Consider the following 15,875-nt stretch of genomic DNA (forward strand, 5'->3'; position numbering starts at 1 on the left):
CAGCCCTTCTGGCTGGAGACCTCCTTTCCCAGAGGATGTCCTGGTGTCTCCTGGCCTCCAGAAACTGCCCTGAATTCTGCAGGCCCTTCGAGTTACCAATTTCCCTTCCATCTTCTGTACACTCACTGTACAAGGGTTGAACACAATTTTCTACAACTCGATCCTGCCTTCATGATGAAAAGTACAACTAAAGCCTTTAATCACTAGTCTTTTGTCAAGTCTTGCAATGCCCTTTCAAATTCACCCATCTAAACTTTTCAACAGGTTTTTGTATGGCTGAGATGATACAATTTTCCTTTACATCTGCTGTAAAAAGGCCAACAGGACACAACCTAAGTCTCCTCTACTTCATTATCTCCAGGCAATGCCCACTGGCCAAGAGAAAACCTTGACCAAGATACTTCAAATATGGGTTTGCTGGGAAGCAGCTCTGACCATACCTTTAAGAGAAGTTGCAGTTGGAGTATAAAGACATAAAGTGAAAGGAGACTGAAAAGATGTAAAGCCAGGCTAGGCAAGGAAGTGGTTAACTTGGGGTTCATTACAACAGTTGTATAAATAGATGGCACAGGAAATCTGGGGCCCTCAGAAGGAAGAGGAAGTGTTTTCCTTTCCTGAGCCAAGGCGCAAGGAGGAACTAGGAAACCAGTCATCTGGTTCTATTGCTTAAAGCCAATCTGTTCTAACCAGAGTGCCTTTAAACAGGTATTCAAACCCATATATAGGCATTTCAGTACCAGTCAATGAGTTTTCAAAGTTATGAAATTCCCGGAATACCCACTAGCTTAGATGGAGCTGAAAATCAGGTCATTCTGCTTCGGTGTGAAAGCCTGGCAGGAACTTTTTTCCTTTTAGATTTGAAAAGAAAATTCTTAGGCTTCCCAGTTTGGAAAAAAGTTGTCTCCCAGACTGCCTTCTAGCTAGGAAGTTTAGTGGCATTTTTAAATCTACTTTTGGCTCTCATGTAGGCAAGCTCTTATATTTCACTGAAGAGCTGAATGTAAGAGCTAAGAATCATAGAATACCAGGTTGGAAGAGACCTCAAGCATCATCTGTTCTAGGCATCATCTTTCTAGGCAAGCATGACCTAGACTAGATGTCCTGGTAAATTACTCTTTTCAAGTATTTTAAAGCAACCTGGTTATGTTTCAGCTTTGTTTTGTTAGAAAACATTCCTTATTTTTAGATTGAATCTTGTGCTAAAAAATTTCAGGAGCATTTCACAGGAATGGGATCACAGAGAGGAATCACAGCTGGGAGAATCAACCATTTCCCAAAATACAAGCCACCCAGGAACATACTCTATTTTGAATGCAACACCCAGGGCTGGGGAGAAATAGGGTTGACTATGAGTACCAATGGAGAGGAGTAAGTGTGTGGCTGAGGAAAAAGGGAATCCTGTGTCATGGAGGGAAAGGAATGGACTGCAATAAGTGGTTGGAACCTGCAAGCTGGCAGGGCAATGTGGATGCTGGGTAAAGCTCAGCAAGAGGGTCTCTGAGAGTGGAACAGGGCTTGAGAGAAGAGGCAAGAGGAGGAATCCAGAGAACCTGGGTGACCGAAGCAGCACCTCCTCACCTTGAAAAAGTCATATGGATTTTCTGGAGAATGGCACAGAGTAAATGCAGCCGTAAATTATATGATTTGAGTAATGCTAAACAGCATGGAATGCGAGTAGTCCCTGTCTCCTCTGAGAGATGATGAAGGCTTTCGTGTCTCATTCTGCAAAAAGTCTGGTCCTGATGCTCAAGTTTGTTTATTCATATCACTTCTGCTACAGAGGCCTTTTTACATTTAGGACTTCAGGTGAAAACCATGGGAATCAGAGAGTGCAGGAAAAGAGGGCTTCAGAAATTCTGAAAGAGATTATTCATGGAGAAAAGTAAGGAATTGTAGTTTAACAACAACTAAGTATGCATTACATCTAGCTTCTTGCCTCCGCTGCTAAGTGGGCAGCAGGGCACACCATAAATTCACTTCCAAATTGTCTGGTACAGTGCAAATCTAGATTAAAATCTGAAAATCCTGATCCAATTTTGGCCAAAATGGCCATCTCACTTTTTCCTATCCCCAGTGTCATAGAAAAGACTCAGGAAGTACGATGTGCTTTGCTCATGCTCAGTTTCAAATGCTTAACATATTCAATGTGTGGAATTTGAGCCTGGTTTGAGTTAACCTTAAAAAGATCCTGACTGCCATATCTGCCACTTCTGATCTCTTCTGACACTGCAGAAGATTTCCTCCATGTGATCCCCCACAGGTTTCGTTCTGGCAGCCTGAAGATTGGCTGTGTTCAAGGTAGGAATTGCTCCCATGGCAGAACTGGGACACTTGCAAATTAAGAGAGTCTGTTGAAGAGAAGGAATCTTGCAAGAAGTTCTTAGCAGAGTATAGCTGGCTGCCAAATTATCCTCTCAAGATCATTCTGCAAATTCTACATGCTAAAGAAAAACATATCAGAAGTTCTGAAAGGTAAAGGACCTATGGAAGTCTTTTGAACCAGCATTCTCCCACACAAGATAAACACAGGTCATAAAAACAGCATACTCAGATCCTACTTAAGGATCCCATTCCACTCTGCTCTGGCACTCCACAATTCACATTAATTACCAAATACCTAACAAACGTAGTTAGACAGAAGACAGTAAGAACACTAAGTAATTATAGAAAGCACCACAACAGCTACTTGAGGTAGTTCTTTGCACTAAATAAACCATTCAAACTCTTGCCATCAAAAAACCACTTCAGCAACACAGCATATAATGATCCAACTTGCAGCACCAAGAGAAACCTCCTGAGCAAGGAACCCTTTCAGCTTTTCTCCGGTTAGAATAAAAAAAATTTCTATCAACAACAAGGAAACAAGAGTACAGTTCCATGATAGAATATTAGGGACTGGTATTAAATTTAGCTACAGGGTGCAAGTCAGATGAGCTGGTGATGAATGAGCAAGGACTGCAGATCTATGGGAATCTGATGCAATTTTTTCTTGGCACTTCTAGTGTGGGGGTGGAATTTAAGGAAAAGTTTTGGAGTACGCTACTTCTAACAACATTTGGGATTTAATCACAAGATTTGTGCCTTTTGGTTTTCCACTGAAAAGCTTCAGCACTTGAAATCAAATTAAAGTTTCCATTTTAATTTCTTCATAAATGATCTATCTCCAGTAACTACCAAGACAAGCTTAAAAACACAGGTCCCCAAGACCTAGCAATGCATCAGATTAACAGTCATAATTTCTGAAGGCAGTTTATAGAGGTCATTGTTCTGATTCTGTCATTGCTCACTGCTGACAGTAACCAAGGTGGGGAAATTATTGCAGGTCACTGATACCTGCTTCCCAGTGGAAATTCCCAAGTGCCCGTCAGCTTTTCCCTCTATAGAAGGCAATAAACATATTCCCAGGAAACAGAGTGTGGGGTTTGAAGTCCTGTGAGAAAGGTGAGGGCTGTCTACACTGGCTCTGCCTGCACAGCAGGGCAGGACCCCTCAGCTCTTACCACTCCTATACTGCATTCCTGGGGGTTTCCTCTAACCTGCACAGGCAGACAGTGGAGGATCCATGATCAGCTCTCTGCTTTACGTGTTGTCTCCTGTGCTGAATGAATCCCAGTTTCTGCAGACACCAAGCGATAAATGTGCAGGAATTACATAAAATACTCAGTGGAGAAGAGAAAATGCAGGATTGAGGAAGTTACAATTATTGAAGATACACCTCTGAAGCAAAGCCACGCAGGCAGAAGCTGCATGTAAAACAGGTGCATTCACCACATTATACTGCATAATTTTCTGGGATTGCATAACTAAAACAATTAGCAATGCCCAGATAAGGATAAGCACTTTAGTGTTACAATTTCCTGTCTTCAGCCTGCAGAATTTCTCAGGCTTTAACCTACAGCAGCTGTTTTCTATTTTTCTGACACTAAGGGTGACCTCTTGTCCTTTCTTTCAAGGGACTGTCCCTTACTTTGTTCATTTACTGCATGAGTAAGATAAACCTTTACTCAGTTAGAACGAAGCACTGAGCCATGCCTGCCAGTCGAACAGAGAATCCAGCCTGCAGAAGCACCACCATTTAACAAAGCTAACACCAAACAAAAAACATTCCTCAAACCCTCTCCTTTTATGTTCTGCCCTGAACTGCACCTCTGGGGTAAAAGCAGCAGATGTGGTGTTGCACATTTTGTGTCAGATTTTGCCCCCTAGAAATGGACCCAACCCAAGTTTTCTGGTTTTGCATGTGGCATAAAATGAAGACAACCATTTGGAAAGGCTACCTAGTGCCTCTGTGAACAACCGGTGCTTGCTGCATGTAGGCTCTGCTGTGTTCAGTCCCAAGAATACTTATATACTAAGACTTAAACAACACAGGTCCCTACACCCCTGTCCACTTATGGAGAATGAGTCTAATACAGAGCTATATGGAAATTTAAGTCAGGCTTAACAGCCAGCTAACATATAGCTCATAGAGTGCTTTGCTTTACTTTGTCCATGGGGATTGGCGAACCCAGCTGTGCTGCATGTTACCTTTCAAAACAGTGGAGAAGAAAAGCTTTAGAGATGTGCAGTGTAACAGAAGAGAACTAAGTTATCATTTGAGAGGAGAAGCAAGATGAGAAACTCTGTCAGAAGTTAAGAACTGAAGACAAAAGAAGTCAGACAGCAGGGCAAAAACCCGGGAACAACCGAAAGCTGCGTTGTGATTTCGTTCTCTTAGAGGGACTCTGAAATGGCTGCATCTGAGCTATCTTTGCTAAAGGTTGTTTCATTTCCCTAAACCATTTTGTCATTTGAAATCAGGTCCTGCGTGCTTTGCATTTCTGCAGCAATTTGAAAAGTTAAAGAGTCTAAATTTCTTTTAAAACTTCATGAAATAGCTTCAACCACCAAAAGGTAAAATTGAAAAGCATTGGTGGAGCACACTTCATTTACTTAAGACACATGTAACCAGGACAATACTTTCAATTGAACATGTTGTTATTTAAAGGTGATTGCATCTTTCTATTTCGTGTTTATATCAGCAATAAGCTGAGATCATGTAGAGTCCAGTGGTCCCACTGCCTAAGGGAGCACAGCAGTCAAGTGAACTGGAGCCTAAGTATTACTTGTGAGCTGCCGGGTGAGCTGCATCTCTGCACGGGGAACACAGCCTGCAGTGATACATCAGCAAATCAAGATACATCTCTAAAGAAGAAAGGAAATCACCCTGTCAGTAACAAGCACAGAAACAATTTTGTACAGATGGTGATATTTGCCCTAAGACTCACTGTAAACAAATTCAGTAGCAGTGTTTGCCAAGACTCTTTCCCATCTTAAATGATCAGGACAAAAAGCCTCAGACAGCACCAGCAATGTATTAGCTTCTCTGAGAAAACAACCCAAGACTTGCCTGAAAATGAGTACTTCTCTCTGTGACCCATCATGCTTTAATGCACTGGAGCAATAAAACCTAGTGCTTCATTACCACACTGCTGAAAAGGAAATGATCTGCTGTCTCCCTGAATGCTCCAAATTCAGTTACGAAGCTTCATCAGAAGTCTTTGGAAATATAAAATATAAAATGGTTTCAACACTGCGTGATTGATAATATTAAAGCAAACATCCATTAAATTGATACAAAAAATAGAATATTTTCTTGTTGATAATTTTGGCTGTGTAAGTTTTCAATAATTTTCCTCAACTGCCAGAAGAGGTTTAGAATACTTTAGCATCTCAAGAAATGAGAATGATGCACTTGGCCTCTCAAGCACCAACGGCAGCTAATTTGAAAAGCCTATTTAAAGAAAACAACCCTTCTTTCAGTTCTCAATCCATGAGCAGAGGTTACTGCTCCTTCCTTTACAATGTTTACAGAGACAGTTGATTTGGGATGGAAACGTCTGCAGGAGAGTGAGGAGAGGGCAAGAACTTCCTAAAGTCTGTTTGCAGCTGGAAAAAATCTGTGTATCATTGGAGGCTGGGGCTCCCAACCACTCATTCCTGTCCCACGCACAAAGTCCCTGCCCCACTTTTGTGTCCAAAGCAAACCAGATTGTTTGTGCACTCCAGCTCCCATAGCAGGAACTGAGAGATCCAACAGAGTGGGAAAGAGCTGCTGGGTACGTGGTTGTGAGTGGTCAAAGCCTTTTGAAAGGGTAATGCGGTGAAACAATTACCCTTCCAAACCAATAATTGTTAAACTGGGTACTGTTTAACAGTCCTAATCTTCATCTTCTGAATCTTAACAGCATTTTGCAGCACCTGAAAGTTGCTTTTGTACACTCAGTGGGGGATTACCTATTTGCAGTTTTCAGTTGGTTAAGTGTGATGAAGGCTTTATGACATAACACATTTATTGGAGGGCAAACTGTAAGAGAAATTGATGACATTCTGGGGCATTTCACCCACTGGAGTGAAAGCTCTTCATAATGTGATTTGACTTATGGCATGCACTAGCTTTCAGACATCTGATTTCATTTTTTTAAGTTTGAAAAGGAAAATAATATCACTTTAACCTGATTTAAGCCATCTTCTCGGAGTTGTAGGTTTTTTAATACATTTTCAGGAAACTGGAAACATTCTTGAGGTTTCAAACTAGACAAAAGCTGGATATGGTTTGTTTGTATGAAGAATTTTGTATACCGAGAGATTCAGTAACAGGAATGTGCATGTTTGAGGAAACACCTCATTCTCTTATTACATGCTGCTTCTTTCAGCTTGTCAGAACCTGTGCAATGCATTATGTTTATTCCTACCTCAGATGCAACAGTGGAAAAACAATTTCCTTGTACAAACAGGTTTGCATAGTTTGCAGAAAAATGAACTGCACAGATTTTTGCTAAGCCGTGACTCCAAATTATTTTCAGTCCTACATATAAAGACCTCACTCTGTAAAGTGTTTTACAAACTGATTTAAATCGACATGAACTTAGACTGAAAAACATTCACATTGGAGTATCTACCATTTTCAGTAATAAAACAAAGCTTAATATCATTAAATTATGTTTTTGGGCGTACTAGAAACGTTATTTCCCTAAACATACTTCAAGACAGTGCTCCTAAGTACTATCTGGGTGTCCCCTGGTCCCTTGTTTCTATCCAAGAAAAGTAATCACCCCAATTATACCTCAGCCCTTCTGTCCCAGTGCAGTACCAAAAGCACAGCAAAATTCCTGTTGTAGTAACTAGCTTGGGTGAAATCAGTTCTAGGGAGCAGCTGTCCAGCTGGTGTGTCCCAACATACCAGCATCCTTCTTGATGGGACACACCATGGACAAACCTTGATGGTTTCCTCCTGCCTTTTAACACAAAGGAAAGCCAACAGTGCCAAGTGCCTTTTGGCTGCATGGAGACTGTGGATTTCTTACAGTCTCCATGCAGCTTGGGCACGCACAGGCCTCCCGTTCTCACTGGAGACCATGAGGTTTTGGTATCAGTTTGAGCAAGTACAAAATCTTTACACAGCTGTCTGACAGAAGCTGTAAGGGACTGCAATGTTGTGAATGCATTTCCCTCTGAAACCAGCTCAAGTGCAATTTTCTAGAAGAAAGGTTTTAATCAGATATAAATAGATCAGCACAAAATCCTTACTATGGAAAACCTTTTCTTGGCCGCACATGTCAGAGCAGCACAGCAAACTGGGATTGCAGTGCAGTATCCAAGAGAACAACAAAAACCTTGCATCCTTCTGCAGAGGGCTCACAAAGGACCTGGTACTGCATGTGCCACAGCCAGATAACTACCACTGCCATTGGTGACAACAGCAGTGACAGCAGGTAGGCAGGAACTGACCTAAACCTAGGCTCTCATCAGACCATGCAAGCAGTATGGGCAGCCATGGGTCTGTGCTCTGAGAGCAGGTTGCCAGATCAATCTTCTGCTCCAAGCTCCATCTTGAACAACTCATAAGCAGAAGCCAGAATGAGCTCTGCTAAGAGGCAGGGACAATCTTGCCAAGCAGCTGATGCGAACAGGCAGCCCTCTCACTGAATGCCTTGCCTGTCCAGGGACAGAGGATTTTTTTCATTCTGGACTCTTTACCCAACCCATATGCAGACAAAGTCCAGATGCATTCCCCAAATTGTCTTTCTAGAAGTGTGCCAGAGAGGGAGGGTTTCAGCAGCAAACCCTTTACAGAGCATTTATCAGTTCTCTCACCTTCTGAGAGTACAGTGGTAACCTACAGCTTCACTGTCAGTTGGTACAGTGTGACTCACAGCTGCTGGCCTGCTTTCTAACTGCTCACATAGCACCATTTATTTCCTGTTGCACACAGCCTCATATCAGACTAGAAAAAAACACCAGAAAAGAAAGGGAGAGCTAGACGATCCCACAATGTAAAACAGTGCTGCCAGGGCATCTACAGTTCTCACTGAAGTCAGCCAAAGCAAGTAGGGTCCGGCCATCCCTTTGGAACATGTAGCAAGTATAAATGTACGTAGTGGTTAAAAAGCCCTTGCAGCAATGGTGAGTTTCAGTATGAATGCAAGAAGTGCTCATGCTCACAGAGGTGATGATCTGGCACCAGAACTGTAAAATGAACATCTTCCTGCTTGCTTACCCGTGGAGCAGAGCGCAGGAAGACACACACAGACTGCTGCTTTCTGTCAAGGAGCCAGGCAGCCAGGACAGCCCAGGAAGGTGAAGCAGAACATAAAAGACAGGCAATCACTCTGAAAAGTGCTGATGTTTTCCATACTGTAACACAGGCTCTTACACACCCTGGGAAGGCAGCAGCTCTATTTCTGCTCTCCCATTACAGCGCAGCCAAAAGATACAAACACCATTCAAGGCATGATGGGTGGCTGGAGCCTGAATCTTTGGCAGCAGTATTTCAGGCAAGTTCACAACTTAGAGCAAGAGCTCAGCCAGTGACATGAAGAGAAGCAGACTTAAGGGTAATACAAGAAAAAAACCAAAACAGGTTGACAAGAAGCAGAAGGAAGGAATATCCTTGCCAGAAGGAAGCAGCCATAATCGTGTGAGGCCTGAAGGCAAATGTGTCTGGTTCAAGTTCTGGGCTGCAAACTGAGAACATTATGTGACTGAGCCTGACACATCAGGTTGTGCCCATGGGAAGGCATGGGGAGGCTGTGGCTTCCTCAGATTTAGGAGGCCAAACCGTGCTGTCCATCCCAGGAGGATACAGCCCATGATTATAACATCTGTCCGTGGCACTGAGCTACCAAAAGCTGTTCTGCAGATGCCCCAGTTTATCAAGGAGACTCCACCTTTAATGGCAAGCCAAAGTTGCTCCCATAACTACTAGGTTGACTCACTCTCTCCAGCTTTACCAGAGGCATCTTTGGTGACACCCCTGTTTGTGCAGTGTTGACATCTGTCCATCACGCTATCCCCTCCCAGGCTTCACACAGAGTGGCATGAGCCCTTGATCCTGCAAACAACCTGTGAAATGTTATCTGATAGACTATGAGCATAAACTAAGATGCAATCTAGCTGCCACTGCGAAATGACTGATTGTGCAGCAGCTAGACTGCCAAACAGCCCTCAGATAGCACAAGCTGTGAACTCCTATTTGAGATGAAGCAGAAATCTAGAGAAATCAAACTCCACAGGGTTTTAGAAATGGTACTACACTATCCTGTACCCATCCATATTCACTGACCAGCCAATACCAGTGTCTTCTTCCTTATCACCACCTTTTTCAAGCATCCTCACCGATGAGGCAGGTTATATTCTTAACAGTGACCTTTTAACAATGCAGTATAAAAAGGCACCACAGGGTAAAGCATTAGGAAAGGCAGTACCAGTTTTTCAATAGCAGCTTTTGACCTCACTGCTTTCTCACCCTGAACTCAGCTGTAATGGGAATCTCCTTACCTGACTGCAGCCTGTTGAGTCTGGTAACTTAAGGGGGCTCTCTGGGCTCTTTAACCAACAGAGACAGGACCTGCCAAGGACGGGTTAGCCCACTCAGATCAGAAACTTGTTTCTTCCCCACTGACTACAGAGATACATCTCAGCTTTGACTCACTTCAACTGCTTGTCTGAAATGAGAGGGGATGAATATAGGTGTGTAGCACATCTTCTCATCCTGGTAGGGGAGCAACGGACAGCTATTTAAAATGATTTATTTTTGGTAACAGTCCTCAGACTGAGACCAAGTTCCCCATTTATAAAGTGCGAGCAGGAGTACTCCTCACTGAGGAGATGCTGACAAGGAATTCAGAATATGCAGTGATGAGGGTCATACTGACACCTCAGCTAGCTGCGTGAGATGCTTTAAGTGACAACACAGGAAAGTGTTACCTTATGTGAATCTGAGTGCCAAAAACTGGCCATAGATGCCTGCCTTAGAAAGACAAATATAGTATCTTTAGTTTGTCTCTCCAGTGCTTAGCTTGATCTTGTAAGCCTCAAGGACTCCTTTGCTGCTGTTCATCTCTTTGCACAAGCATTACTACACTCAGCTAGTCCCCAAGCTTTCAACAGCCCCACAGTGATTATGCCTGCCAATTTGAGCAAGGGAAGATCATCTTTGTTTTTACAGAAGTTAGGTACTCCAGCTGTGACCTGCCCAACAGGCTGAATCGGGGGCAGTTGATTTCCAGTCATGTACCCCTGCTCCTGGATCTCTGTGTAACTTTTTGCTCTCTTGTCTCAGCTTCTCAGTTCTCAGTGCTTTATTGCAATGAGAGACTTTAGGCTAACTGACACAAATTGATGACTAATCATTCTTAAACTAAGGACAAAGATTTCTACTCGCTGTTACAGATCCTGTGTTTTAAGGGGTGTTTATTAGTCCTGCCCCCTTTCCTTAAATATACTTTCATCAGCAGGATGCCAGTTTGGTTCACCCAAGCCAGGTGTTTCTTTGTCTATACTTCAAAGTCTCAAGGAATGGAAGGAGAAAATTCAGCAGTCCCAAAAAAAAGAAGAGGAAAAAATTCTATTCGTGTTTAAAGAAAAAGGTCTATAACTGTAATCACTATGTCCTGATATGTTCAGGGGGGATACCAGCTTGATTCCAGATATGGCAGGCAAGAGGGATTCCTGACTGCTGTCTGCTGAGAGCTGGTGCAGATGCAGTAACCCAAGGGCAGATCGTGCAGCATGCCACAGAATGCTGGAAAGACATATGCAAATATTCTTTTCTTCAACCTGAATCCACAAATGTGCACCTCAGAATGCAAAAATACACACCTCCCTGTGTACAACCTGTGCTTCAACAGCTGATTTAACCATGCAAGAAACGACACTGAGCATTGTTCCACCAGTAGGGGCCCAGGCTCTAACTAAAAGAGAAAAATGAAATCTACTCTCCAAACCTCAAAACAATATGAAGCAGCTTGCAGCTTTAAAAGTAGAAATACTCTACAGAGTGGCAGTGAGAGTGCTGTCATGTCAAAAGTGCTGTGTATGGATATGATACATTTGATGGCTTTCTTGATGGGGCCACACCTTTGTCGGTGACATGGACAGTGGAAGAGCTGGTTTGCTGGTGACATCAAGATGCGTGGTGCAGTTGACATTCTGGAGGGAAGGGTTGCTATCCAGAGGGACCTGGACCGGCTGGGGAGGTGGGGCCATGCAAACCTCATGAGGTTCAACAAGGCCAAACCAGAGCTTTTCCTGACAGGAGGGAAGATTTACATTAGACATTAGGCAGAAGTTCTTCCCTGTGCAGGTACTAAGGCGCTGACACAGGGTGCCCAGAGAAGCTGTGGCTGCCCCATCCCTGGCAGTATTCAAGGCCAGGTTGGATGGGGCTTGGGGCACCCTGCTCTAGTGGAAGGTGTCCCTGCCCATGGCAGGGGTTGGAACTGGATGAGCGCTAAGGTCCTTTCCAGATATCAGCCCAGATCTGGGCAGGAAGACAACTTTGTTAGCTTCTGGAAGGAACAATGTGCAGGCAAGGAAGGTCACATTGCACAATTACAGCCTGTATTTGTAACCAATACAGCCTAATTTCAGAACTTAGTAATTAATCTTTCTTATGTTTTGTTGTTATTTTCAATAAACCCAGAAATCAGAAGCATCTACTGATTACTGTATTAACACCTGTTCTAATTCCATAGGATTACCATAGGATTGATTAGTCAGCTCTTTCCCTTTTAATGGATTAAAAAAAAAAGTTAAACCTCCTTCCTATTCAACAGCTTTTATGTCCTCCTACAAGAGAACTATCCTGGCCCAGCTGAAACAATGTACCAGGAACAGCAGCCAACAACATGAGGCTGTTTTGCTCTGAGCCTCGCTGTATCTCTCCTGCCAGAAGATGCCAGCCCCCTTCTTCTGCCTCTCTCCTACCACTGGGATAAAGCAGCACAAAGCGGGATGTGTTTGTGCCTTCTAAACATGATCTAACAACACACTTTATTTAGCTTACTCCTAATATTCAACCTACAGCTCCTGGCAACCCAGCATACAAAGGTATTCCACCACAGTCCCTAGGCATCCCACAACATATAAACAAGAGAAATCCCTCACAATCACAGCACAGATCCCAAAAGAATCTTACAAATTGGTTCAGGTGTACTTCTAGATTATTGTATTTCCTTAACAGATCTAGTAGATGTCAAGAGGTTTCATTCAGAAAGATCCCACGGAGTCCTAACAACACTGTCTGGATCCAGCAATAGTCCAATAGTGCCTCCTCAGAGGGCACAAGGACACATTACTCTGTAAACAACACCCTGGAGAATTTTCTATGAAGAACTGGGTGACAAGGGGAAGGAGTGTGTGGTGAGGAAAGCCTGTGCTGACAGACATCAGTCACACCTTGTGCTTTTTCACCACCCTTGATCCAGCATGACAGCTGCCCATCGCTGTCTTACCATTAGAATGCGTTTCCCCACCAGCACAATATGCCAAAACACATTATTTAGGACAATAAGGCTGAGATGTATCAGATGATGGGGAAAAAATCGAGCATTCCCACAAACGGCCTGCAGCAGGCTATGTGGAGCCAGCACAGAATGACAGGTTATTCATTCCAGCCAAATGCTGTCCCCATGCTATTAGCCTGTAGAGCCTGTACAGGATTCTCTACGTGGTTTTGCCAATGCTCCAGGAAGATGGATTAGCTTTGGTGACATGCCACAGCAATGCATGCAGCGCCAGTGTCCTGCTGCTAGTTTCTCCTCTGAAACAGCAGTGCTGTGGCAAGTGAGACAGAGGTAACTTGATGGCTCTGTGAAAATCAGCTGTATCTGGCAAGGAAAGGTGGGACGCTGCACTGATGCTGGTGGCCGGCCCTGGGAGCACAGCACCTAGAGCCTGGAATTGGCCTTGGTGGCAATACAACCCTGTGTGCGTGGTTGCATCTGAGTGGTGCTCCTAAAAACAGCCTAAGCCTAAGCCACACAAAGATGCATCTTGAGGGAGCCAGGCTGCGTGTGGGCAGCCAGGACACAAAATCCACAATTCTTATCAAGAGCCCACAGCTGAAAGCAAGCTGCCCACACTCAACTGCCCTCACTGACCTGATCGCTCTGGCTTCAGATACACTGCCTCTTTGGTGCAGATCTCAAAGGAAAACTGATGTCCCTAAAGCACATTCAGAAATACACAAGTAACATGGTGCACGTGAGCCGTACGAGCTGCACACGGAATTGGTATAAGTCTGTATTTCTAGTGCGGGAAGCTAACTGATATCTGAAATGGGAAAGAATGAACATACACCTACTCTGAATAGCAGGGCAGACTGGGTGAGTAGCACAGTCATTTCCATTCCATTTTACAAGGAATGCCCATGCAGCATTGGCTGCCATAAGAGGATAGGTAGGCTGTAGCCCATATTGCCTCTGAGTAAACCAATGCACCCCTTCTGGGGCTGGAAGAGACCATGCCTCCGAACCCGCCCCAAGTATCATTATCTATATTGAGAAAACAAGGGCTGAGAAGTGGTTCAGGAAGGGGAAGTGGCTTGCTCAGGATCCTAAAGCAGGTCTGAAATTCCTGCCCTCAATCCTGATACCTTCTGTATACTGAATACTCAGTATGCATTCTCTGGGTGTAGGTAAATTGTGCTGCAGTTCTGGATTGAAAAGATCCATGATGTATTGACAAGAGGCTGCCTTCAGAGGAAAAGGTATTCCATGGGCTGAGGTCCTCAGATTTATAAAACATGGTAGTGCCATAGAGTTGAAGGCACACACAGTGCTGATGGCCATAGCAGCAGACCAGAGACTAAAATCTCCATAGCAGTGGACTGGAGACCAGTGCTGTGCTGGCTGGGGACATCAGTTTAACTCCTTATATCCTTTTTCTCTTGATGTTAAAACTATGTAAAAAGCAGTGAGTGGTCTTAGGTGCACCTTAGTGAAACCAAGAGATACACGCCATGGCTTACCTGGACAATTAGCTTATTTTCTTTATCAGGCAGAATTCGGTAGGTATAAACACAATTCCTGAACCTGAAACACATCAAAAGAGATATGGTTAGATCATGGCCAGAAGGCAACTGCACTGTGGCACTCCTCCCCATAAGAAAATGTATTGGAAGCTCCCAAGACACAGAGGTGGCTTCATGCACAAGGATTTTAAACATTTCTCTTTCTTTCTTTCCCTGGAGTCTGTGAAGTAACACAAACCTGAAGTGTTCGTGGTCATGAGACATGTCTGCAGATGTGACTGCAGAAAGTGCTACCAGCACCAGCCTCAGAACGAGTTATTCAACTCTTCTGGCTGAAAAGAAAGAAAACACCAAATGGCTCTAGCTGTCAGGAGAGTGGGCGTCTCAGGAAGGAATAAAAAAGCAGAAATCCAAAAGACACAGGGCCAAAATCAGCACTGAATGAGTAAATTGAAGGGCTAGTATGTGCATTGACTTGTATTGGAAAAACACAAATAATAGACTTCAGCTAAATCATAGATAGACAGCTAATTGCTAGGCACATTCTCATCCTGACCATCAGCCTGAATGAAACCCCATCTCGCTATCCTGGTGCGGATGCACACTGCACGTGTGCATCTGCGTATCAGCCACAATGAACATTTTGTACCCGATAAATTCAATTAGATCCTTATTTAAGGGGGGACAGGGATATGGGGTGTGGAGGAGTCCTTTGCCCAGTGCCCAAGGGAAGGCTGAGCAGTGCTGTAGTATGGTGGAGATCGCCCAAGAAGTACTGACTAAAAAATACATTTTTTACCTTTCTCCCAAGTAAAAACCAGATTGATCAAACCTTTTACATCACCCGCTCTGTTAAACACACACTATGGCTTTAAGCCAATAAACAATGCTGGTTTCAACCCCTTCCTCTCAAAGGAAAACACCAGAATCCATTCTCAACACCTCCTTGGCTGTAAGAGAAAAACTGCATTACCTGTGGAATTGTCATGAAATGTGAGCTGAGGTCAGGCCCCCACATGGGGAGATCAGGCAAATCAATAAAACCTCACCTCTTCTACAATTACACTGTGAGTCTATTCATCACGTGCCTTTTAGAATCACTCCATGCAGGAGAGAAATCACCAGGATTTTAGGCAGCCTTATACAAGGAGTCACAAAGAGCAACTGGAAATGAAAAGAAAATATTCATAAATCACAGCTGAGTTTTCCCAGGGAGTTTGGAGGATTTTGCCCTGTACCCACATGAACCTGTATCTTTTGATGGCGTTAATGCAAAAGACGCAGAAAAATTAGAACTGCTCCCAGAGCTCAGTACCACTTCATCTAGAAGGAAGTGCAGCAGGAGGGCCAGGAGACCTCCTTGGATGGATAAGGAGCTGCTGAGAAAAATTCAAAGGAAGAAAGAGGCTTAGGGAAGCAAGGACAGGTGGTCCGGGATGAATACAGGGATGTTGTCTGGGAAGCTAGGGACCAGGTTAGGAAAGCTAAGGCCCAGTTAGAATTAAACTTGGCTAGGGATGTTAAGGATAACAGGAACAGGTATGTAGCGGCTAAAAAGCAGACTAGGGACAACATAGGC

General features: G+C 43.8%; 1 protein-coding gene across 1 annotated transcript in view; it reads right to left on the minus strand.

Moving 5' to 3' along the window:
* INPP5D (inositol polyphosphate-5-phosphatase D) overlaps positions 1 to 15,875 on the minus strand; it is a 57,067-nt gene that overhangs the window by 35,387 nt on the left and 5,805 nt on the right. The window contains exon 2 of the mRNA XM_031043681.2: positions 14,294 to 14,357. Coding sequence (XP_030899541.2) covers positions 14,294 to 14,357 — 64 coding nt within the window. The remainder of the gene's footprint in view (positions 1 to 14,293; positions 14,358 to 15,875) is intronic.

This window comes from Melopsittacus undulatus, chromosome 6 (genome assembly GCF_012275295.1).
Source record: "Melopsittacus undulatus isolate bMelUnd1 chromosome 6, bMelUnd1.mat.Z, whole genome shotgun sequence".
Lineage (NCBI taxonomy): Eukaryota > Metazoa > Chordata > Aves > Psittaciformes > Psittaculidae > Melopsittacus > Melopsittacus undulatus.